At 34.2% G+C, this 27581-nt stretch overlaps 1 protein-coding gene across 1 annotated transcript in view; it reads right to left on the minus strand.

Moving 5' to 3' along the window:
* The window catches only part of DNAJC1 (DnaJ heat shock protein family (Hsp40) member C1), a 114386-nt gene that overhangs the window by 56094 nt on the left and 30711 nt on the right, over window positions 1-27581 (minus strand). Inside the window, exons 2-6 of the mRNA XM_030009927.2 lie at window positions 17670-17771; window positions 16803-16849; window positions 10061-10226; window positions 9068-9165; window positions 7921-8014 (exon numbers count right to left, since the gene is read on the minus strand). Coding sequence (XP_029865787.1) covers window positions 7921-8014; window positions 9068-9165; window positions 10061-10226; window positions 16803-16849; window positions 17670-17771 — 507 coding nt within the window. The remainder of the gene's footprint in view (window positions 1-7920; window positions 8015-9067; window positions 9166-10060; window positions 10227-16802; window positions 16850-17669; window positions 17772-27581) is intronic.

The raw sequence follows: 27581 nt of genomic DNA on the forward strand, positions 1-27581 counted from the left end.
TGCTAAATTCTGGTGTAAAATCCATTATTGCTTGTGGGATCTCCAGACAGCAGACACTAGGGGGTAACTGTCAATCTCTCCAGCATGTCAATCACAGAACAATTGGAAATGTGGCTCAGATGAAAATGAGACACAATAGCTGAACAACAAAGAAAACTAGTCAGAAGCACGTAAATGAAATTTAGTAGTATTGTTGCTTTATAGATATAAAATGGATTATCACTGCAAATGGAGTAATATATGCAGGTAACAAAGGCAACATTACTCTTTTATCTTATTAATCACAGTTTATTATGGCTGATACCATAATCACAAAAAAAGGGGAGACTGCACATTTTAAAGCGCACATAAAAATGTATACATATGAAATAAAGCAAAGAAAAAAAACAACCAAAGAATTTAATCAAAATGGATTTTGAAGATTTGTGGGAGGGATTTGATTTTCAAAAGCATAAGAAAAGGCTCTACAGGTTGCAAAGAGAAATTAAAAGACATACCTGAGTAAAGATTTTAGCCACAGACACAAACTATATGGGTATTAGACCTTATAAATCAAAATGAAAAAACACTGGAAAAGAGTTTAAAATAGAAGACGACTCCTGCCCTAACATAAATAAGCACATTTCAATTTACTCTTCTTTAGTTTTCAGTAGTATCAGTCTGAACAGGACTATTCATTTTCAAGCATATTCAGTTTTGGTAGTAAGAGTATTTCAAAACAGATTTGTGTTCAGATTTTTTACTTTTCCAAAGTGATAAATTTAAGCAGTCATTTTGCTTCAATACAAACATTTTAGGGCCCTAAAAACACTGGCAATATAGATACAGCCTCTTCCAATCTACTGCTCCTTCCCCAAGATTCAGTAATGATTTTTCTTTTAGAGGATCTTTCCCCAAACAACTGAAAACATGTGCAACATCAAAATTTCATACCTGATGTATACCTCACCTTCAATAGGTAATAAACATAAGAAAAGCAACATTTTTGTCCCTTCAGGGAGTAGAAAGGGACAGAGGAAAGACACAAATACACAGCTTGGAACTGTTCTAAGTAAAAGCTCCAGCTTACCTAATCAGAAATACTTTGTTCTCATTTGCAGGAGTTTGAGAAGTTTTCAAAAAAGAACATCAACACAAATATATTACTTTTCTTCACCATTAAAGCAGCAACATGCTCATAGTTAAGCAAAAAGAATAATGAAGAGGGCTAATATATACTCATTTATTATATATGATTTTAAATATACATTTTCTAAAAAGGAACAGAATGAAAAAAAGTGTATTAGAAATGCAAAATCCTGCTATTAGTGTTTCTAAATTATATTTCAACTGCCACATATAGGATATTCTTGTGATTTCCCTCATATTTAACCAAAACTTTCAAAGTGTTGCAGAATAAAAAAAACCAACCAACCAAAAAAAAAAACCCAACAAACACTTAATTAACATAATTTCAATATTTTAACCACAAATAAGAACCACAAATACTGAAAAATTCTTGTATTTCAGTTCCTCTTTATATCAGTATTGTCTCGTGTCAATAAATTTGAGGTTGCCAAGCCAAAGCTGAAGTTGAGTTATGCAGAAGTACAGAAAGTCTTGATCCTGGACTTTTAAGGGTTTTTTTCTTTGTTTGTTTGGGGGTCTGGGGTATTGGTTGGGGGTTGGGTGTGTGTGTGTTTTTTTATTTTGTTTGTTATTTTTAAATCAACAGATACAGTATTTATTCAAATTGTACTAATTCTGGAACTAAAAATTTCAGTTTTGAGTAAGAGTTAGTCACTCCGGCCTCTCCGTGACTTTTGGGGAGGGTGATATGGTTTTGCATGTTTGTTTGCTTTGTGAATTTTTTTTTTTTCCCCTCCAGTTAATCTTCCTGGCTTTCTAGTCTACCTCAGAAAGACTAGAGATTAGGAGAAATAAGGCAATCATTGGAAACAACTTGCTATATTGGCCATATGTGAATTTTCATTCCAGATTTTGTGACATAATCAGCTTCACATTTTAGTGACCTGGGTGAGGGACTGATACAAACAAAATGCATCTCCTCAGAATTTACAGTTAACTGGAAACTTTCCCACAAGCATACTTAAAATCAGTATGCTGAAATAATTTTCTTTGCATTAATTCTTATTAAATCAATCTACAGACTTAAAGAGAAATTTTTGTATGAAGTTCCTGAACTAATTTTTTGTCTTTTTGACTACAGTGTTTTTGTACCACTTGTACAAAAAAAAAGAGAGAAAAAGGAGTCAAATTAAAATTACTGCAACATCTGACCTTCAATTTGCTATTTCTACTCAATAAAAATGCCAGCCATTATACCACAGCAAAAACACTCTTTTGATGAGTTTGTAAACTAGTAATACGGTAAGAAATAATGTTAAAAAAAAAAGTTAAACATTATGACTGATATTTCTCTTTGGCATTTTTACGTGTTTACTCAAGGGCAAACTAATAAATAAATATGACTTGCATTACTTCCTCCTTTATAAACAGAAAATCATGCTTTGACCTTGGAATAACACCAAGCGTGGCCAGGCTCTTCAGCTGTGTATAGCCTGTGGGCAGTTGAAGCGTAGCTCCCAAGCCTCGGAGGCACTGGGTGACTGACCAGCAGCAGGCTGTGCTACTGCAGTATCTGCTGGGTATTCCACATCCACAGTGGTGAAACAAAGGCAGACAGAAGGGAGAACTGAGGCCAATGCTGCAAGGCCTCCCTGGGACCCATTCACACCCCGTAAGACCTCATACCACAACAGAACAGTATCATTAATTGAGAGCCAGTATCGCCTCCTACACATGAGCTACTCTTGGAGCTACACTCCTCTAACGTGTGTGCTGGGATACGCAGGCATACAGTAAGTGATTTGAAGGAGCTGAACAAAATTGGCTGCCACAGAACAGCAGGCAATTAAAGGCAAATTTCTTCAATGTCTTATGTTTACTTAAAACTTTTACTATGCAGCAAAGCCCATTTTGTCTCCAGAGCCTCAGACGGTACCCTGTTAGACACAAATTATTTTTGCTCACTTGTATACACCCAGAATACTTGTTTTACTGTCCACTCTCCTCTGACCTGCTTCTAAGCTTCTTATTGACCTCAGGGTCAAGAGCTTCATCCCTACTTCGGTTCTCCCAACAGCTGCAAAATAGCAAGAAACAGAGCAAATGGGTAATCACTCGTGCCACACATCCTGCAATTGCTCGCTCCCCACAACTTATATCAACATTGGTGCTGTACAGTAAGTCAGAACACGTCAAAACCCTGTAAAGCTGGGAATTAAGGAGATATTTAACCTTACTGACCTGAATAAATCCCTTTAAAAAAACCCTCTTTTTTTAAGGCATATGTTATTAAATGCAATAAATTTTATTTTAATCTCACATGATGATTTTATATAAAGTCATATGTGAAGACAAAAATAACCCACATAAATGTTTGCTGACCTAATCAAATCTTGCTTAAAAGCTAACTTTGCCAAAGGAGATGCCCTGCTGGCAAAGCCTCTTCAGTTTAATGACACATTGCCAATCCGTTTACGGCCAAAGCTGAACCATCTCTAAACAGGTGTTGAAATGTAATCATGGATTAAAAGAAAACCTGAGGAAAAAATGCCAAGAAATTAAACACCTCTGGGTCACTAGTTTGAATCTATTCCAGGCTACTAAATCAGCTACAGTAATTACCATCTGGTAGTCTACATAAAAATAAATTACTGGCCTTTTTGTTTTAATTCACTTCGTGCTACACAAAGGTCTTTATAAACAAAAGTTTCAATTGTAATTGAAAGCTTTGTTGATAATCTCACTAGGTTATATCCAGTGCAACGACGTATTGAGCTTGAACTGCCTTCTCATTACTGGCAAGCCACCAGAAGTTCTTCCAACAGTTCACTGCTGGGGTATATGCACTACACCTACACTACTATAGATACAAGATAATAGGAAACTTTATTTTCTTAACAAGAATCCATTTCTGTCTGAAACAAACAAAAATGCTTTCTGCTTCATTACCCTCAGGACAACAGCAGGCTTATAATTTAACTAATAAAATCTCCTAGCACTGACTGGCATTAATGAAATTGGTGTAAAGACATTCATTGCTAAGCTTCACCACATCAAGGTGGAAGAAAAGTAGTTGACAGGAATACTAACGAACACTCCTATCTTCAGTTTTCTGAAGGAAATATTTTGTGAAGAATAATTAACATATTTAAGACAGACCACTTTTCTGAAGTTATATGTCTGCACATCCAAAGAAAAAACTCTAGTCAGCTGCTTTGGGAATAAACTGCAATCTACATATGACTGTTCTCCCACAAAAGAAAAGTACACTTAACACAACTGTCTATGCTGTATTACATTCACCATTTCAACTGAAATTCTTGCACACTATATTTAGCTGGTTTATTTCTTTGTAAGAACAATTTTCAGTTCCAATAAGCATTTTAATGGAGTTTTGTTTCTTTTTTTTTTTTCCCCCTTTTTCTTTTATTTATTTTTTTAAATATATAGCCTTCTTCCAGGTCATTCTCATGAAAGAGTAAACTATAAATGACCTTAGAAACAATTTGCATTCTTTTTCTATCTTTTTCTTGAGCCTACATTATAAGAATTAAACTTGGTAATAGTCAATGTAATTTACACTCCACTTAATGTTTATTTCACACCACAGATATTTGATTTATGATACATTTTATGTATTCTTTTCCTTTCACTTCTTCAAACAAGCGTAAAGATGCTGTTTTCACCCCCAAATTTAACTAAACTAAATGCATGGATATAAGGACCTATGTAGTCTCTCTCAAAATACAATTGTCAACAGTTTAAAAAAAAAAAAAAAATCATTTTTTAGTTTCTCTCATCCTCCTCTCACCCATTTTTCTTCCAGTTTCTTGACATAAAATGCAGACTACAATAAAATGGCATAGGCCATCACAAGGGCATGCAAACAAAGCATTTTTCTTCAGTAAAGGCCCACCTTAATTATTTTAAGTGCCTCCTTCTGAAATCTGACATTTTGAAGGAGGAGGGGAAGTAGGAGAAAGACACTCAATTGGATAAATGAGAGCCAGGCATGGGCAGAAGCTCAGCAACCGAATCCTCAGACAGAGCTGTTGTAAGTGGAATATTCACATTAACTAATGGGAGGCGAGATGGATGCTAGGTTTTTCCTTTTAGGAATCAATACAAGAACTGGCAAAAAGTTTAAATTGAACTCTCCTTGTGGTTTTTTTTTTTTGTTTGTTTTGTTGGGGTTTTTTGTTGTTGTTGTTGGTTTGTTTCTGTGTTTGTCGTTTCTTGGTTTGTTTGTTTTTTTAATAAAGTTTCCTTTGAGGAAGAACTTGTGTACACAGGCATGTGGTTTTGTTTCCTTAATTTGAGGAAGCAGTTCAGCTATTTCACTGACAGGGCTTTGAAAAACTCAGTGGCAGAAGCAACATTTAATTAAAAGTATTGCTAACTCTTACCCTTTTCTGTCGCAAATGGGGTTCATTTAAATATGGATGCATTTTTAGAAGTTAATCTACAATTGCATTAGTTGCAGATGAATGACAGCCAACTTTGAAAATAATTTGTTGGCTCTTAAATGACTGAAGAAATCATTTAGATTACCTCAATAAACAACTAAAATCTGTAGCAGCCATCCTTATGTCAACCACTGTAACACCTTGTTAATTAATTTGCATGTGTAACTAGTACAAATAACACTACTCTGTATCTGTAGGAGTCTTATCTTCTAGATAAGCTGCCCTAGTGATTCTGCTTACACTAGAAGCCTGAAATACTCTGAAATCTCAAGCCTATGTTAGTGTATTATTGAAGAGAAAAGCACTTATATGCAAAACGGGATCTCTGTACCAGGGTATAATCATATGGCAAAAAAAGTAGCTTTACTTATATGTTGATAATTGCAATTAAGGCAGAACTTGCTAAAACTTTAAATATAACTCAAAAAGAGCCCAGAGGTGTGTCTGTCCAGCTAGCTACAACATACAAGGTACCTTTTGCACTATCATTTCAGAAAACACCTCCAACATGACGTCACTGCTGCTCTTATGCTCTTCAGAAGAGGTAATACTTCTTTAAGTATTGTTAACTAATAAGCTATAGTAATTTATTTCAGTTACCTGAAATCATGAATATTCCTAATATTGAAGATTACTTATATTTTATTGCATTTTAACTTACATAATTGGCAAGTCATCTTAAACAACAACAAAACAAACCCTGGAGTTAAGCAGTAGTGTAATTTACATACGGGGCAATTTACTCTAGAACCCCATCTCTTTGCTTCCTCCTTGTTCCAAAGCCTTCCTGCTCTGAATTCCTCTACATCATGCTTCCCCTGCCACCAAATCCCCACTTGCTAGTCTCCAACTTTCCACCAGTTATTGGATAGCTTTTTTTCCCCACTACCCTTAATTTAATGGATTTAAAATCCACCACAAGAGGTATTGGCTATGTGTCTACAGAGCACGAAACATCACTTCTGTTGTATTCATCTTTTCTGCCTATTCTGGCAGACATAGGAGCTGCTTTTTGAACAGCAAATCTGAAACCTGTTATACTGACTTCTTAACAGACTATCTTAGAATCACAAAAATGAGAAAATGACAGCTTAGAAAGATTTTCATGAATCTTACTATATTCTGTAATATTTTGAATATTTTGCAATTAAGGCAAAAGGAAAGTACTATAATTATTAAGAAAGCTTCAAAAATGCAGCAACAGCAATTGCTGAACTTAATTCTTTTCCATCTGACTCACCTCAATGAGGGATGAACATCAAAGCTTAATTTGGATACAACAGTTGATTTAATTAGCATCATCATTTTTGCTTTAAAAACTTGCAGAAAGAGAGGTTTCTTTATTAAAATAGCCACACAGTTCTGATGAAACTTTTAAAAGAGGAAGAGATATTAACTTTTGCATCTCTTTGTAGGAAAAGTTAAAGGCTATAAAAACAGATGCTGAAAGACCAGACTTTATTGAATTTATAACTTTTACAAGCTTTTTGCTAACTGCAAATTATATGCTTTTTCCCGCTTGAACACAGACAGAAATTGAACATTGATGCCGTTTATACTATCTATACTTCAGAATTAATACTCAATATTTCGGTAGACCAAAGTAAAATCCACCTTGCATTCCCTGATCCATATTCATTAGCAGTGACAAGGGTATTAAAAACAAATGGGTGTATTCAAAGGAAGTTAAAAGAAAGAGCATGTGATATTAAAAAAGTTATTCTGATAACTCATCTGATAATACTTACACTGGCTGAATATCAGCTAAATTTTACAGTTTATAGTATTGGATTAAAAAACCCACAACTGTGGGCAAGTCTGCCACATTTATGTTTATCAGTTACAAACATACCTTTGTTACTTTACCTTAGTAATTTCAGGTATCAATTTATATCATTATCCAGTGACTAAAAAAAAAAGCTTACCTAATCAGAAAAAGTAATTTCACTGTTCCCCCAAATGTAAATGACATTAATATTTGCTATGAAAACATAGATTTGCCTATCTGAGATAAAAATACTTTTGTTAACAGATCGCTTAAAAGACATTGCTATTCCTGATTAGATGTATATATATCACCCCTCTCCCATCATTTATACTTGTAGTTTTGCCTAACAGGAAGTGGTGCTGAATTACTTACACATTAAGATTAATAACCATTTAAAATATTCATATTTTGATGAACTTATGATATTAAATTTGCCTCCAAAGAGTAATTTTTTTTATATATACATGTGTGTGCATATATATATATACACACACACACAGAGTGTGTGCTTGAGCCAAAAAATTCCTAAGAACAGGTGCTATACATCTGATTATGCATAACAACATGATCAAGAAAAATAAAGTGATATAACTTATAACTTAAAATCATTACTATTACCTGGAATAGCTGAGGTAAAGCTTTCACAGTGAGACAGAACCATATTCCCAACTTGCATGGAAGTAAGTCATGCCACTGTGGTTTGTCCAGTACTCTGCAGTCAAATAAAATTGTAAGTTTTTCATTACTGCCACATAAAGTCAGAACTTTCCCGTTATCCTTTAAGATGATTAGCACTTGCCAACGCCTATAAAAATGTGTAACTACATAATATTAAAGACAGATTTTGAATATTTAATTCAAAATATCTAACATCTAACTTCTAATCATTGCTGTATTTTAAAAGGGGCTCTTCTTCAAGAAAATAAATTTCTAAGCCACATTATCACTTCAATTTAAAAAAAACCAAACCCAGAAAAACCCCTCAAGCCTCAACCAAGTGTTCAAAAGTGCTGACAACCAGATATGAAGACTGTAGCATAAACAAAACAATACATAAAAATTAATGTCATTTGCAGTTCACTGGAGCATTACTCACTGATGTCATCAGGAAAGACGACAGGCAGAATGGTCTCTGATCTCCATCCTGCATTGATCCAGTTCATGCCCCTGCTGTGTGAACTATTTAAACCCTTTATTTCTTTCTATGAATCAATAGAAGAAATGGTGGTATCTTTTGGAGTGTCCTGAAAGTCACTATTTCCCTATGTGTTTCTTAACAAACAATGGTGTTAGAAGCCTTTACCAACACACTTGTTTTTAAGTTAATCAGATAAAAAGCATTAAATCAGACAAGCATTAAAACCCCATTAAAACTCCTTGCTTGGTATGGTAATAAACTAAAGCTTAAATAAATTGAAATTTGTTAATTGCAATCAAAGGCAAAAATCTTCAAAGATGGAAAAAGTTTTAAAATCTTCTAAAATCAACTTGCAGAAATAGTACCCTTCTATAAGCCACATACCATTAATTCAGCCTTAATCTTTCAATTATTGTTGATCTGCTGAATGAACACCACGCATTTATTTACAAATGAAAACCTGAAAATGCATCTACACAGGCACACTTGATATCAGCAATGGCTGTTACTACAAATACAGTTATTTTTCTCATAAAATATTTCAAAGATGCAAGGAGAGTATGATAAACTAAACCACTAGCTGATACAATGTTTTAAAATGCAGAAAACAAGAGAGTTCCTTCCCACCTTTCATTTTTGTCTAGAGCAGCAAGTTTGGCTTCATCTGTACTCCTGCCACCCGTTTTTTTCTTCTTCTCCCTCTTTTTTCTGCTAAGCAGTTCATCCTTGATGTAGAAAGAACTACGGTTACAGGTTATCATTAACATGTAAACCACAAATGTTACTGGGACTCTTCTGTGAAGGGTAAACAGTAGAGTAGCATTTATGCAAATGTATCTAGGGGTCCTACATGATTAAGTAAAATGATCTATCTTAACAATAACTGTTGCCATGGTATCCAGTCTTTAAACACACATGAAGTCCAGTTCTGTCACTCATGTGTATCTCCATAGCAATCAAAGTTTTCTAAGAGGAGAAAGCATTCAACTTGCCTCCTTTCTCATTCATCAACTTCAATAATGCAGTGGAAAATAAAAAAAGTAAATAGATGCTAATGTATGAATATTTTTCAAATTGTGCTTAGGTTTTTTCCTAGTCTACTAAGTGCAACAAATTTTTATATGACAAAAAATAAAAAAAATTTTAAAAATAACGTGGTTTATGCTGCTTACCAACGCCTATCCTGTTAACAAAAACCAAACCAAAAAAAGCATTTAGCTAAGAACAAAGGCAAAGCCAGTATGACTTTTAAATGAATAAAAACTGATTATTTTTAAACAACATTTAGGAAAACCATAGACATAACTACAGTAGCATATGATTCTGCATTAATAGATGATAGAAGAGTTTTTACTCCTCTTCCTCCTTCCAGTTAAAAACCAAAGAACCATCTCCTGCTATTTATTACCAATTCTAGAAAAATTAGTTTTTAGATTACTATTTCTGATATGTTGAATATCTCATTCTATAATTATCACCATTTTAAATATAATCCTTTTAAAATATGAAAAATCCAAATTCAAAACAGGGGAAGTGGTACAGATCCCTATAATATGCAAACTTTTGCAGGAAATTCAATACTAATAATTGAAGCAAGTTTGATTTATTACCAATACTTACCAGCTGTTTTTCCAGGTAGATTGACCAAACCACAGCATAATGACCCACTGTGAGTATAATGAACAAGAGTAATGCCAGCTCAGCATTGCTCATTTTTCTCACCCGCCTGTAGTAGAATACAGGCTGTCGCCAATCTGGTAGTCCATTGATCAGAATATCATCATACCTACAGTAGCAAATATAACAGGCTTTCATGGAGAGCTAAAAATGAAATAAGCCAAACCATCCAATTATAAAACAAAACAAATGATAATCCACAGACTGCTTGAATAATAAACACACAAAAGATCATTTAGTAATTCTTTTTTCTTTTTTTTAATAGAGCAATGCCTTGTTTTGTCAGCTGCTAGGCTTGCATCTGGAAACTAACAGAATCCAGAACCAAACGCTGGGGAAATGTATCTAGTCTTTTGCAAGAGAGGGGGAAGAAAAAAGAAAAAAAAAAAAAAAAAGTAATTTGATTGCTCCTACAACACCAACTTCATCCCCCACCCCCACCTCCCCAGTTCATTCACTGCTGAAATAACAGACTTCTAGAAATGTATATGTGTTCTACCTGCCTTGTAAGCAGTGGGCAGGTCTCCATGATAGAAGTAAATAACAAACAACAAACTACTAAATAAGTAGCAAAGAACAAAAGTCTCAAACAATAGACATCTTTCTTTACAAATTAAAAGCACAAGTGTTGGGGGAGGGGAGAGGGATTTTTGCTTTTGTTTTGTCCTTTAGTAGCACAATATCCATTAGGTAAAAACGCTGCCAGACTTAAAATTCATACCTGACACAGAATGGATGTTAAGTTAAAGGCTTGATTTTGACGTTAGAAAACCAAGTTCACCACAGCTAGACAATTCTGATTTTCTATTTGAAAAGCTGTCTCCAAAATCAATCTGTTTTAAAACTGTTTAATTTTTACTAACACTACTAACTGTACAAAAACAATTTTATGACAATTTGACAGTTTTTCTTCACACAAATGTCTTGAAATTTCTTAGTATGTCTGGGTTCTTTTATTTACAGTATGTTACCATCAACTTCAAAATAAACAAACCACAAACATGCAAAACAGATTTTTCTATTTGTTAACTTTTCAGAGTAAAGTTTCAAACAAAAATCTCTACAGTAAACTCAAAAACCTGTATGTTCAAGATGCACAACCTGTTAATCTTAAATTGAACACAACTCATTACACATTCTAATCACACCATTTCCAGAATTAAATCTGCACTGAAAGGCCTAATTTGGTGCAACACATTGACCAAAATATTTTAATTAAAAATATTCTGAGTTAGTCGCAGGCCTAATTACAGGAATAGAAATAGGGCCTATATTGTCATGCAGGTCAGTAGAACTCAGTAGTAGGTTTTTCTCAAGTAAATTGACCAATCCAGGAATAATAGCGCAGCTGCTAAACTGCCAGTCTTGACATGTAAATCAATTTAAATGCAACAACTGCACTAGCTACTTTGATAGTTATTAAATTGATACCTTAGAGATGTACTAAAAAAAATTTCCACAAGCAAATTCATTTTTTTAAGCAGAAAGAGGCAATGTTTTTCAATTAAAAAAAATATACTTTAATTCAGCACATCTAGAAAAGCTGACTTCTGATAAAACATTTGTTCAAGTTGGCACTATTACTTCTGTGCAAAAGATTTAACACTTCAGGATTTTGCAGTGTTCTCAATGCTACCAGAAGTAAAATTCATATTACAAGATTCTATCTTCCATTACTATTATGAGAATACTAAGATTAATATCCATTATTGTAAAATTTGAAGTAATAACTTTTTCCCTTTCCCAGTAAGTCAGAACAAATTAACTACTAATGCCTTAACACAAACTCTGTTCAGAAAAATTGCTTAAGGTGTTACTTCAAAATGTAAACAACTACTTTTTGTTTAAGAAATAAGTAGAAGTTTTAGCATTTAAAAAATAATGCATTTGCTAAGCATTTTATTGTTAGAATACATGAAAATATTTTAGAAACAAAACCATTTAAAAAATAAATTAGGTTGATAAGATTTCACAAAAGATGCTCTTCCTTTGAAAGCCTCAGAGAAATATATGTAGAATCAAGAATAATTTTTTTTAATACTACTATAAATTTATTAAGCATTCGACTTTCTTACGCACTAAGGCTTCTTAATTGATGTATTGAAAATGTGGCTCCTGATTAAATAAGGTCCATATATGCTAATGGTAATAATATAGTAATATGTAAAACAAGATTGCAAACTAACATTTGGCAACCATGTTCTATTATAAATTATCTGTTAAGAAAAAATAAATTAAGACAGCAGAGTCTCTTGCATTAAACACTTTAAACAGCACTCTGTATTTACTAGGCTATGTCCGCTGTTCTGAACAACAGTCTCCAAGGATTAAGTCTCAGAATCAATGCTCTATTGATTTTACTATCAATGAGCATTATGACTCACACGACTGGCCATTTTAAGGGAAGATAGCTTCTATTATAACCCACTTTTTAGAATATATACTGTTAAAAGATAGATCACTGCTTTCAATAGTAATTAAGCTCTGTATTTGAAAAATAAAGATATCAATGATTTTTAGGTTTTCAACTGGAAAATGATCCTACTGAAACTCAGAAGCTTCCCATAATTTTTAAATCTTGATTTCCAAATTTAGGATGTGGTTTAATTAAAAGCAAGTTTCTCATTAGAGAATTTCTTTATAGAAGCCTATATTAACTATGAAAGACAGTTCATCCATGTGCATCAAGAACTACATTCAAAATTTAATTACAAAGCATTCTTCTTTTGGCAACCTATATTAATTGTTACCCTATGTAAGCAAAAAAAAAAAAAAAAAAAAAAAAAACCAAGCCAAAAAAGGAAAAATACATCTGCAGTATTTTTTCCTCGGACATATGTACACAGAATGCACCAAGCCTTTGACATATGAGTATGCCTGTGAGTTGTATCTGAAATGTAGCAGTCAGCAAGCTAAAAAACCCCAAAGCACCAGTACAGAAACAAAAAGACAAAAAAATCGCCATTTATAACTTAAGTTGAATCTTTATTTTAAAACGCAAGATTCTATACAAGACTTGTTAGTCTTGTACTAACATAACCAATTGCAAGATTACTAAAATTTCATTCTTCTGTAAAGTTTCATGAAATAAGTTTTTGGAGCTTTGTAGAATCAACTACATTGCAAGAAAAAAAAAATATCCATTAACTGTAGTAGCTAATTACAGTATCATCTATTTTAATATAATTTACTTTTCCATTTAAAAGAGCCATTGCATTTCATATTTCAAATAATTTCAGAGATCTGATATAGTCTATATACTATAACCTTGAATTAATGAGGTCTATTCTAAACTACGGGAAGACTGCACTGGCATTTTTTATTTTGGGGTCTTTTTTCCTCAAGCTGTCAAAGACATCCAGTGCAACATCAGCCAGAACAATTTATACCTATGAATACAGACATTTAATTATAATGAGAGCTAAGATAAACACCTTTCTTACTCTAAACAAGTATATCTTGATTCCTTTGCAAATGCTTCCTGTAATCAAGCCCATATTGTTATAGAGGATAGGCCTGGTAGGTAAAAAAGGCTCCTTAAAATGGTAACAAACAATGAAATTAAAATCTAAGATTTTTGCCTAATTATAATTAATAGAAATGCCTAAAACTATCTACTTTTTCATAAATTAAAAATAATCAAAGGCTAATAAAATTTATCATCATCAAGCTGATTTACCAATAAATGCCCTAAAGTGTATTTCAGAAAATGCACCTATCTCTACATACCCTAAAGATAAACTTTTCTGTAGAATTTCACACACTCTGCAGTGTGTATACAAAACATAAAATATTATGTTCTGCTCCATGTATGTTTAATTTAATGTTAAACACTGCTACATTAAACAATGCTGCATGTATGTTTAATGTTAGACTATCAGAATGTTTTGATTATGTATCAGTGTGTAAAAGAAAAGTACTAACACAGTAAGATTACTATATTCTGCAGTAGTACTAATAATATTAGTATACTTCACCAGCAACTATATAACTTTCTCAAAAAAGCAAACCACATTTTAATTATAAAGCCCTGTATTATAATTGTCAGTAGAGAAACTATAATATTTTAAGAAAGGCTTCTGCTATCAGATAAAGTAAAAATTCACTGATAAATATGAAAATACAGAAGCTTTAGAAAAGTAATTACATATAGCTGGCCAACAGATCTGCCTTTTTAGAATGCTCTTTCTGCACACGCACACAAACAATTAACACCTCTGACATTCACCAAGACATGGAGGAAGGGTGTAATTAGACCCAGTTTTATTGTTTCAAAATGAGTTAATCACTCACTTATACAGTGCAGGACCTTGTTCCTGCCTTTACCGGTTCCACTCTCTGTACGCATACCAGGACCAATGCTGGATTACATCACTTTTGAGATGAACAGTAAGAAGCAGGTACAACTGACTTCACTGTACAGAAGCAGAAGCCTGCAGCTCACTTCTTTATGTTGTGTAATCCCATGCTTCAAACCATTTAGGCATCCAGTTGTGAAAGGATTCCCAGCTAAACTGCCAGAATTACTCACCAACTAATTTGTAAGAAATGAAACTAATTTCCATCTCATCCCATCAGGTCTTTGAGTTACTTCAGAAATAAAAACTACCACACTGCCGTGGGGGGTGAAATCTGGCAGAAAGCCTTGTTACAGCAGACCCAAATAAGTATCTCTGGAATCAGGATAAAACTGAGTTGATAAGCCCTGAGAGACAAAGGGTGCAGCATAGTTTCTCCCCAGTGCATGCACATAACAGTAAACTTTGAGCCTCTTCCATTAGGTCCATCACCTCACTCAACACATAGCCAAATATCAACATCTAAAGTAGGAAGATCCCCAAAAGTGACGACTCCCCCCTTTCCTTTGCCATACGGTTGCAAGAAACCCGTGAGTTACCTTACAACAGAAACAATACTACAGGGGGAGCCGCTCCTAGCACACTTACTTAAGACTTGTTTTAAAGACATGCTACAACAATGCCTTACAGGATACAGGACAGACCACCCTCCATTTACAAGCTCAACTGAGAGTTTATCATTAGACTGTGTAATAAATCTGATCAATAAAGGTTTTCTCAAAGCAATGAGGCCATATATGTCTGCTACTCTACACGTTATTTCTAAACTCTGCGTATTATTTCCAGAAAATTCTCTGAAGGTAAACACTATTTAATCCACTACATTTCTATTTAATCAACTGTAGAAGCAGTATCAACCACACTGTGCAAGAAAAATACAACATTGTCTATGTACAAAATAAGTTATTGACAATGAAATCAATCTAAGCTAGAACTATCTACTGCTACTTTAAGTTCTCATTTGTAATCACTATGCTGCACTAATTAACAATATTCTCACAAACAAGTTGGGTAAGTTAGTCACATTCGTAATGTATACAAGGCTTAAAAACAATTTTTACAAGCTACTGCATCACTGTTCCATGCAAAAAGCTGCTATTACAGCTGCAAGGAAATTCCTAGAAGTTCTATGCTGCAACTAAAGTTCCAGAGAGGCAATACCACAAATTGTATGTAAACAACATTATAAACAAAAAGGTGGTGAAATTTTGGGGATAACTCACTTTTCAAGTGGTCTGAAACCACTTAACTAACAATTTTTTTTTTAAACTTCCCTTGACTAGAACTTCACAATGAAATTCTCTTGTGAGACATGAAACAAAAAAAATATATAAATTTCCAAAAGTACTTCTATGAAGTACATTTTCATGACACTTCAAGAGAGGATTATCAAAACGTAGATAATCTGTACTATAAAACCTGAACTCCTACCAAGACATCTACAAAGCCAAAAACCCTTCAAGAAATGTCTTTGTGAAGCCCTGTTTAAAGACTTGTAAGCCAAAAGATGATTTACTAAAACTTCAACCCCAACACAAAACTCTTTCAGTGTCCCAGTTTTCCTGATAATCATTAGTTTAAATGGTCATCTGCTTAAAAGAAGGAAAAAAAAAAAAAAAAAAAAAAAGAAAAGAAAAAGAAAAAAAAGGTTCAGAATAGTCTTCCAGAAAGCAAATCAGCCCCTGGTTTTCAGTTCTTAATCCTATCCCCTTCAGGTACTGCTGGACCTGCTCCTGAACCAGCAAGGACAGCTATCATTTACTAAAAAAAAATTATGCTATGTTTATCAAAGTTTACAGTATAGATATACATCTGAAAGAAAAAACAGTGAACTAAACAACAGAAAACAATGTTGAAGACGACACACTGGAAATTATCTCTATCATGCAACAAGCCTTTTATTGATATCGTGAGACACACTGGAAATGGAAATTATCTCTATCATGCAACAAGCCTTTTATTGATATCGTGAGATACAATGGACAGTTGAATCAGTGACCTACATTTTCAACCACAGCTTTAATAAAACAAGCAATGATAATTGACACAACTCAATAAAAAGTGATATATTGTTAAGTGTTAAAAAAATTGCTCCAACTAACAGCTAGCTTTTAAAGTTCTTTCAAAATACTAGTTTTAAAGGAGAATAACCAGCATATCACACAAAAACACACACCAGCTTCCCCTTTAATACACATACAATCTTTAGTTAAACAGCTACATAGGAATTACAAACTTAAATTATGCAAAAAATCACTGAAGAGTTACAGTTAAGTCAAACAGGACTTCAACATGCTTTGTTTAAGAACCTTTGCAAATTAACTCACCTCTGCCTCCTTTCTTCATCCTTTAAAACCTCATAGATAGCCACCAACTAAAACAAAAACAGAAAAAGGAAAACACACACAAAAGAGTTTACTTTAGGATTGAGTTTAAAAAGTTTGAATAGTAGTATCATATTTTACATTTGCCAACTAATGACCTTTGCTAGTTTTCACTTTTCCCTACAACACTAAGAAGCAAACTCAGTATGTAAGAGAAACAGTGACATATTCATATACAAAGTTTCATCAGATACACAAACAAGCAACTCCTACAAAAGACTTTTTTCCCCTCCTCATATCTGTCAAACTAAGTCTTGTCTCACCTCCACCTTAAAAACAAAAGGTATCATTTGTTTCATCCTAAAGATCTTACTGAAATTAAGTAGCCTGTATGTAGTCATCAGAAGTATATTTTTAAAGGTAGAGCTAATTAAAACAGTTGCGGTTTCACTCTGTAAAGATTCAAAAGGTGAAAAGTCAAAAACTAAAATGAATTATTTTCATTAAATTATGCCTACATATGACTTACACTGAGAACTGAACAGAAATTTTCCCTATTGCTTTTGAAAAGGCTATTTATAAACAGTCTTATCTAAAGTGCAAACTGTATTTTCCTCCTCAGAGTGTAAGTCTAAGTATTATCTTCAAATTATTTTTAATATACAGGTAAACACTAAATCTGAGTTATTCAAACAAGTTAATTCCAAAAAAGTGTACTTGTTTTTAATCTAGCTACATCAGGAAAAATGTAATTCAGTGTTCAACTTGGTAATTTCGAAGGTATACCATTGTTCTTACTAAAATGACATAATCATAAAAAATTCTGATTCTATTTTCCCTAGAACTTTTATTGCCACACATTGCACTTACTTGCCTAAACTGTGTTTCTGCATTTTCATCTTTATTCTTGTCTGGGTGTAAAACCAGTGAAAGCTTTCGATATGCTTTCCGAATGTCTGCAGCTGAAGCATCCTGAAAAAGGAAAACAAAGCAAACTGTCAGAAACTAATTCCCAGAACTTTGTTAAGATGTGAAGACAGCCAACCAAGTGCAGGAACTAAGGCAACGTAATTTGAGACGTCTAACAACCAAGCCGTGCAACTAGCCTAGCCTAAATGCCTGAACAGTCATTCAGTCCAATTCACCTTTCATTTTAACTTCCTTCATTACCATACATCCATTACAATTATATTTGCCAAACTTCCAAACACTTTTTTGCTTAAAAACTAACCCAGGCACCTTCTGCACCATTTAAAAGTTCAAATAAAAACTGAAAATTATTGCATCTGCATATCTTCAAGACAGATGTCATTTCAGCAAATTATCATGCTCAATTTCCCAAACTCAGGACTTGCTATGAACTCTTCCCTTATTAATATTTACATGTAATTCACCACTAATAGGACTTCCATTCAACTTCAGCTTCACCATGTCTGAAGAATTGTATTTTTCTAAAGTAGCTTCAAATTGCAGTCTTGAAGGTATACTGTAGCACTGACATCAATCTATACCTTAATCATTATAAGAATTGCACATATTTTGGGAGAAAAAAATAAAACTCAGATCGTAAAATGCAAAAAAATGATGTACCAACTCAGCTGCACAATGCACAAATTTCTGAATTAATGACCGCTATTTAGTACATGCTATAAAGATATCCAGAAATGAAAGATTTGAGTTGTATTATAAAGTATATAGGTGTTACACTCACCAGAAGATCCACAAAGTATCACATTTAAACAGAACTACTTACATTCTATTATTAACATGTCCAAGGCAACATTTTAGAAATCAACTGTTTATCTGACAATTTTTGTTTCTTAATTTTATATATATTGTTCCCCAGTATATTCTCTCTCTCAAAATTACAGTGTCAATAGGAATTAAAAAACACCAAAACGCAGATCTGAATTAGCTGTGAGAGGAACAGAGCTGAAATAAGATAATAATTAATGCAATACTGTAATTAGTCTGTCAGGCTTTTTATTACAAATCATTATTTTCATTTCAAAATTTTCAGTTTTATAACATGAGGTTATAATAATGCTGTATACAAATTTGGGCCAGAAGTGAATATTACAGAAAGACTGGAAGAGAAGGGGAAAAGGATAAAGTAGGGAAAAATGCAGAATTTGAGAAAATTCAACTTTGAAATTGTATTTTAAGGAAGCTGGTATTATCCCCTAATGCAAGATCAAAGTTTCCATAGTCTCTTGTCTGTCAAAGGAAGGTGCTTTTATTACTCACAGGGAAGATTTCTCCTGAAAAGACCACATATGCATTTTTTCATTTTTAAATTTTCCAACAGCTACTTCTAAGGTGTGTGCACACCAAAGCAGAATTCCTCTGGTTAAGTACCAGCTTGCTTCCAGCTTGATTACTGCCAGTGAGTTGCTTCATATTGACATTGTTTTATAGGTTTATTCTTAACTCTTGGTTAAAGGGAAGGAAGAGACAGTGATGAAATATCTATTCTAAGCACAAAGAAACATTAAATTCTTGAGATGTAGACTTAATACAATTATATGAAATAAATGTGAAAATGCAAAGTAAATAAATCTTTTAAAAATTAGGGATTGAGACCATGACAACTTCAAGAACGAGTACCTCCAGACCGTGTATTTGCGATAAACCACAGCTTATTCCTTCTCTACCACGCATATAGATGTGCTCGGTATTATTTTTGGAACACTCCCGATGAAGAGTTAAAAACCTGATAAAAGCGTATTAAAGAGTTGTCCCACAGTATTCTTCCACTTACTTCAAACAACAAACAAGCAAAAAAAAGTTACAGTGCTTTCAGTTGTATCCAAACAATTTAAACCTTAGTTTTATTTGGGAGCAGCATGATTATTTGTGTAAAAGATCTGGACAAAAGACAGTTTACCTGTTTCATGCTTAAGCAAAGCAAGAGATCCCAAGTCAACTCTGAAAGAATAAAGCTCCTTAAATATTTACGTTGCTTCACATTGAGAAGTTGAAACAAAAAATTATAAATTCACAAAACCAGAGTGTTCATCTTAGTTACCAGAAATAATTTAGAGATTGTTTTGTTTCCCCTCATCCACCAACCCAGTCAGCCACTTCATAAACAATGTGGGCTTGTCTTCAAAACAGAATACAATATTTCAACACTACTATACCAAATAAAAATCAGGAAAGAGTTTACTGGCCACAGTTTTAGCTGAACCATGAAAGTGATCTTTATGAACATATCAGCTAATTGTAATTAAGCCCCTAAAAGGTTGAAAAGGGGACAGTAATACCGATAAGTAATTAAATATGGGATGTTGCTGTAAATTATTTAATTACAATTGGTCCATATAAATTTCTAAAGCAACAATAAGTCTGCCTGCTAATCGGTTCTTCACAGTACTGTCAAACACAACACAGGAATATGTTGTATGTTCCAAACTTTTTGCTAATTAATACTACCTATGGGTAATGTTAGGCATCTTCAGGCAAGGTTCCAGATCCTCTAAGAGCTGCCCTGAACAAAAGTGGTTGGTTTTTTAGAAAAGCCTCTCATCACTACAGAACTTCCTAGCAGTGTTTGACCCTAAATAAGTTACAAAGAATGATTATTTTCAAACTAATGAAGAAACATCTACCATACTGAAGTCAGCTGTTCTAAGAGACTTTCATTTATAAGCTAACTGATTCTGTTAGCCACCTTCAGTAACATTTCCATAAAGGCTGAGCAACAAAGCACTGAGTTAAGAGTCAGTGTTTTCTACAGATTGATATACTATTTTACATACTAGGGCAGAAGTCCGAAGATTAGAGACAGAAAGCCATAACCACACTAAGGTTTTGTTTGTTTTAAAGAAAAAGCTCAGAAGATGTGTTGGATGGCTTCGTTTACAATTCAGAAATCTCGATCTCAGTTACATTTAAGGAGGGAAAAATAAAATCTGTATAGGCATATCAGTTAACAGCAGAAGGAGCTGGCAACATTAGACAGCTAGTGCATTCAGTGATTTCTCCAACACTGTGCTTCAGGTTGGCAAGTTTTGCCACCAATTAAGGCAAACGAGCCTGTCACACTGTCTCCCTCATGTGGATACAAACATCAAAAGCATCACCCTATTTCTTGATAACTATCTTTTCAAAGCAGTGTTGTCCCATCATACTTCCAAAGTTGAACATCTCCCTACACACCTGTTTCCAGTTAACTTACAAGTTGAGAACTAGTCTCACTGCAACAACAGCACATACTTCCACATGCAGCATCTAAGTCCATTTTCATATGAGTCACTGCTGTTGAGGAAGAAAAAAGGCAATACTCCATTGTGTATATTTTGAAAAACAAAGCATAATATAAGCACTTATATTAAAAGATAATACAAAATGAATGCTCTAAGCTAAAATAAAAACTGCTCAACTGTCAGCTGCATAGCTAGAAAAAAATGCACATAGTAGACAAGTCAATGGAGGAAAAGGTGTTTTGTGCTAGAATTAGTTCTCAAATATGAAACTGCAAGTCTATATTTAGGTAGGCCACAGTTTGGCTTCTTATGCATGCAAATATGCAAGTATTGATGTAGGAATTTTTTAATTGCTAACACTTTATTGTACAAGCAGAGTGTCCATGTGTCTAGTTACATGACCTCTAGGTAGAAGTTAAAAGTTCAATCTTTTACACTTTTTCGCATAATCCTTGACACTACAAACAAGTATTTTAGCACACAAAAAAAAATTACCATTTGAAGGAATCAACAATATGTCAAAAGTTAAACACATTTCTTAAGGTACTCTGTTAGAATTTTTAATTTTTGTCTAAAGAGTGATACACATCCGGTTCCCAGGGTGGGGGAGAAGTGGAAACATTCTTCTCACTATTTATGTCATTTACTTTTGGCAGCTTGTTCAATTCAGACAATGAAAAACACATTATTAAATTTTATTTTATTCAGCATCATTTTCATATTCTCTAGTATTACCAAAAAAAGTTCTATCATTAGACTACAAATACATAAGGAGAAACAAAGGATTTTTTCACTACACAAAAAAATAAATACTCTAAACAGGCATTTGCCTTCCTTTTTTTTTTTTTAATTAAATCCTTGCTGAAAATGGACACAGATTCAAATGTGGTCTCCTCCTCTGTCTATACAAATTCCCACCTACAGAGTTCACTTCCACCTTTACAATAAATAGAAAAACTGGTGTAGTACAATACAAGTATATTACTACATTGCCTTCTATTCCTAATGTAACTATGATTACTAATGAAGCTAAAAAAAAGCCTCATTGTGGTCCCAAGACAATTCTTGGTGAACACATAACATATCAGATATTGCCATAGGCAAACAGTGATTAGGTCAAGGGGAAAAAAATAATCAATGTCTACATAGTTTTCACTTACCAACATATACAATTCAAAACCTAAATTGTTCCCCTGAGTGCAATGCAGTTATACAACAAGACTTAGTTACTTACAATTTAGCAACTGCTTCTAACACACTAAATGTGCTCAATTCATCTTGGGTTTTAAATATGCCTGCCGATGTCTTCAAATAGGTGGCATTATCTTTATTAGCAATGGGAAGGCACATGGTCCAGAGGACCAAGTAGGCGGATAGAAATCACATTTCTATTTACTTGCAGTTTGTCCAATCACTTGTTAATGGGTGAAAAGAGAATGACATCAGTATATTTCTTTCATTACAGTGCTGCTGAATAACTGTGTAGAATTTTCCACAGCATGTTACTGAAGCTATGTGGCAACCAAAAGTGACAATTGCACAGAGCACCAGATGACTGTATTTCAACTGTGAATCTTAAATAACCTCAGCACAGGCAGACCTTCATGAGGCCTTTTTCAGTCTTCCCAAATTATAAATCAAACTTATATAACTCTTGTGTTTGGGTTTGGTTTTTTATTCAAAAGCAATTCAAATGTATATGGTTTCTTCAACAAAATATTCCATTCAGAATTTTTGTGTAGAAGAAGGGGTATAAAGTCACTACTTTCCTTTTGGTAACCATCAGGTATACAAGTTGAAGCAGAATGGTACAGAAAAAGAAACAAAAAGTAAGCTGTATAAATTCACAATCAGATACTTTCCTTCTGTGATTTGAAACTGCAGGATGCACAGGCTGTCCCACAAAAATTCACAAAACAAGCAGGGGCAGATAACTGGACAGAAGCTACAGCTGTCTGTTAAACATCCTGTCAACATTGCTACCTTCTACCTGGTTGTTTTCCTGTGAAGTCCACAGAAGACTAATATCCATCAGTGTCAGAGACTAAACAAACATGACTGTAGGCCAACAATTAAATATCCACAGTCCTCATTCCTTAAGCAACATCAAGGAACACAGTGTGACGCCTCCTAAGTGTCTCATTCTCATATGGGTACAGAACAGCAACCACTGTTGCTCCATAACCCTTCTCTACATAATTCTTAGGATGGAAACCATATAGCTGTGACCCTTCTTCCAACACGATTCTCATCTCCACTTTGGTTCAGCATAGGCTGACACATACCTCTTCAAACTGCTTGAAGGCCATTATGACTCTGGCAGCTTACCACCAAAACTGTGTAATTCAATGGCTCGCATTTGCTCTAGACTTTGTACCCTTTTAAAAAAAAAAAAAAAAATTTAAAAAAGTAAATGAGACTCTCTTAGAAACAAACAATAAAATTCCCACCATCAGTACCAATAGCCTTAAATGTCACAATTCGTATCTTCTGTGCACAATCACAAGCATCCCTGTTTCCTCGAACACCTTTTCAGAAAGTAATTTTGGGGGGGGGGGGGGGGTGGAATCACACCTGCATGCTGTTTCTACACACAAAAATTGCTCAATAGCACCAGGAGGAAAAGCAACAGCTACATAAAGCAAACATACCCATGTCTAACATGGTTGCTCCTCTAACAGCAGCAACAGCACAAGACTAGGAAGTAAATGAATCTTCACCCACATCAAACTTGATTAAAATACCACTCCCATATTTGCTTCACATGCATCCACTGCAACCTGGTCCTAATTTAAGTTCCCATGACCAAATTAATTCCAAGAAGTACACCTGAGTTTGCCAAGTTTGCACTTGGAAAAACATCCATGAGGGAAATAGAGTCTTGTAGCAAATTCCAGAGGTGGGAAGGACCTGCTGACAATCCTGAAGAATATAGCTGTAGGAAAAGAAAAGCAAGTGTCTCCCAAAAGACCAAGCATTATCTGTGAACTTTTATAGTTAACAGATGCCAGCTGGGTTTTGGCCTAAATTTCTTGCTGCATAGCCTTTGTTCAATTTACCCTTAATTTTTATTGAGTTTCTTTCTAAGACAGTCATCTTTTTCAAGGATGTAAAATGAGTTAAACTCAAATTTGCTGCTTCTCTACAGATGACTGCTCCAAGTATACCCAGGCAAGAGGAGAGATCCTGTTCTGCTGCAAACTGAGCCATGTGTGTCACAACATTCCGTTGATTTAAACTGAATAACAGCACAGCAGGGAAATACGTAGGAACTAAAAATAATGCTAAAAAGGTGTTTTAATGCTTTTTTATGTTGCTAAGTTTTAAAGCAATTCATGAAATGAAAATGAATACAAACCAGCACAATGTATTCCTGTGAGCTTCTGATAACTGGCACAATCCCTTCACTGGCATGTTTGTTTCCAGGGGAGTGTGTCAAATGAAAGAAGACTCTGTTTTCAGCCTAGTGTGCCAAATGAATGAAAATTCTGCTGCCTCATGCTTGAGAAACCAAAAAAGTGTTCTCCTCAGCACACGTGCACAATTACACAGGCTTAGGTTTTCTTGACCAATTTGAACAACAGTATTTAAATGTAATTTTTTTCTTCTGTTGAAAATATTTTAGCCTTTTACCTTTTTTACTTAGATTTTCAGAAACTGATTATTTAGGAAAAATTAGATTGCCCAAGAGAACACTGTCATGGATAACCAGAAGTTATAATTTAACATGAGCTTTGTCTCCTAGATGCTAAGAACACTCACCAACTCTCAACATTTTTAGAATTACTCTTCAAATTCAAATTGGAGAAAAGCAATCAAACAACAACTAATGACATTATTCAAGCCAACACTGACTAATTTGAAATCCTGCCTACTGTTATAGTTTATTTCCATTTAGTTTTTCATTCTGGTAGTTCAAAAGGAAGGAATGAGTATGTATCCTGTATTTATTTCACATGCTTTTCCAGGAACACTATTACATACTTATTTTTATTCCATTTTTTACATATTACATTTAGTGTTTACATATTTATATAATGTTATATATTTTTTATAGTATAGATAGTTGTACATATTTATATATACCTGTGTGTATTCCCTTATAGGCTAAAGAAAGTTGTTTCTAGGGAGTTCTCTTGAAAATCTGCCTATTGCATCAGTGATTTCCAGTCTACAGCTCCCAGTTAAAAAAATATTACCTACAAAATTCCTGATCCTGCAACATATTCACAGGACCTAAATTGCTACAGAGAAAGACCACTGCTTTTACAGTCCACATTGACAGGGAAAACAAAATGTGGCGTCTCCTGCAGTGCATTTCTTGCTCAATGCCTTTGCTGCTAGATAGCACAGCCCCCTGATTTACAAGAGAGGTGACACTATACCCAAGGATAGCTGAATGCAGTCCACACCCACCACTGTGGAGCATCAGTATAAGGCACTGAAGATTTTGGGGTGTTGGATCTGACAAGTTCCAACCCTTCCTACAACATAATGGCCAAAATATGCTGCTATTTGACTGTTTATATAGTTTTCTTGCTACATTTCAGCTTTAGTATGCTTTCAACTTCTTTCCAGAGGGTAAGGAATTAAAGGAAATCAGAGAATCAGCAAGGCTACATCCATACCAGGCCTTTACCTCCTCCTCTTGCTTATCCTGTTCTCATTACACCCTTCCACCAGAACTGACATTACTGACCCACACACTCCTACACACCTAGCCTGTCTTTTCAAATAACTGCTTCCCAGATCTCAATTTAAGTGTAATTTTTTGGAATGAGATTACTAATGACCACAGACTTAGGTCTTAAAGAAAACCAGAGAGCAAAATAAATTAAAAAAAAAATACCCCCCCTCCGCAAACACTTGGGCTACTAATTACTGAATTCCTGTGTCACCTGAACTGTTGCTGTCACTTTTGTGACTACATCTTTAGTTGTCTTGTAAGCTCTAAGCCTTTTCATATTTTTGAAAGGTTACCCTCCCTTCTGATGTCCAGTAAATGAGGAAAGGGCATATGAGAGACTGGATATAGGATGTATGGCTGATAAGAAAATATTATAAATCCATATAAGAAGCCAACAGAGAACAATTAACTCCAGCACAGAAGTTTTCAAAAATTTACCCGTTATCTCATGAATCAGCACAACATTTACATGGTGAATAATCCTCGCAGGCATCAACTTTCAGAATAAACATTAGCTATTTATTAGCAACTTCCTCAGCCCTATCAGCAGTGAAGGACACCAATTTATATGCCCATACACCCACACACATCCATCATATATATTTTCATATACACACACACACGCTAATACAAAAACATGTGTAAATAAGTGTATGTCCCCAGCAGTCCTATACGCTTATACAATGCTCTAATTTATATTTTAATTGTTGCTCAACTTCACAAAGCATTTTAAGAACACAGTTACATAAAAGCTGTTACATAAGCCTTGAATGAATAGACAGTGATATTTAATACCTTAAGTAATGTTTTTAATGCACAATGTTTTTTAAACAAATGAGAAAAACATCGGTATCATGGAGCTTCTCTTGCAGGCACAAAACAAACTGGAAACAAAATAAATCATACCTTAAATAGTTAAAGGATCTAACTGTCAAAAATGAAAAGGTGTATTAAACAGGATTTTATGAGGTCTGTCCCAGGCTCACTGCTATTCAGTATTTTAACCAACAAGTTGAATTACAGAATCACTATTAAACTGGTAGTTAACACTAACTTGGGAAAACCCACAAAGATGCTGTCAAAGAGAATTAGAATTTTAAAAGGTCCAGACAAATTGGAGAATTGCTGTAAAAAAATATGACATTATTTCCTAAGTGAAAGACTCATGGTCTACATCTGGACAGAATTCATCAACTACACAAACAAAGAATAGAAAAAAGCAGTTAGGCAGAAGTGATCAGTGAATCACAAGCTGAGCATGAGCCAGTGACATGATGTTGCCTTTCTGTGCAGCACAGCCCACTGTGACATGAGCAGTATGGCAACAAGCAACCATGCCATTTCACACAGCAATTGTAAGACCTCAGCAGATTACTGCGTCCAGTTCAAACAATACAGTTAAAGAAAGCTATAAGCCTGTTCAGAAGATAAGCAAAAAAATCTGAATAAGAGGTCTAGGAGGAAAAAAATAGTGACTTCTTCAGGGAAACTGAAAGAACAAGAATGACCTAAGACTAAAGAAAAGGCAGCTGGCACAAGGAAATAACATCTTCAAATATGTAAGAGATAGCTGTAAAGAAAAGTGGAATAATTGCCTTGTCTGATCTATCAGGGCTAAGCCGTAACAGTCAGATAACAGCACAGGAAGATTCAAGTAAAGCTACCGGGAAAACTTCCTAGAAGCATCACTAGCATATCACTGGAACAGACTGCTGAAGTCTCCTTTACAAGCAGGTCTTACATACACTTATCAGGCGTGACTTAGATTTAACTGGTTCTGTCACAGCAGGGTAGAGTAGGTCACTAACAGTCCTGTATTTGAGAATTTAAATATCCTTTTGATGATCAATTTAATAATAACTCTGAAAATATTCCAACTGGATGTAC

Source organism: Aquila chrysaetos, chromosome 3 (assembly GCF_900496995.4).
Source record: "Aquila chrysaetos chrysaetos chromosome 3, bAquChr1.4, whole genome shotgun sequence".
NCBI classification, from domain to species: Eukaryota; Metazoa; Chordata; class Aves; order Accipitriformes; family Accipitridae; genus Aquila; species Aquila chrysaetos.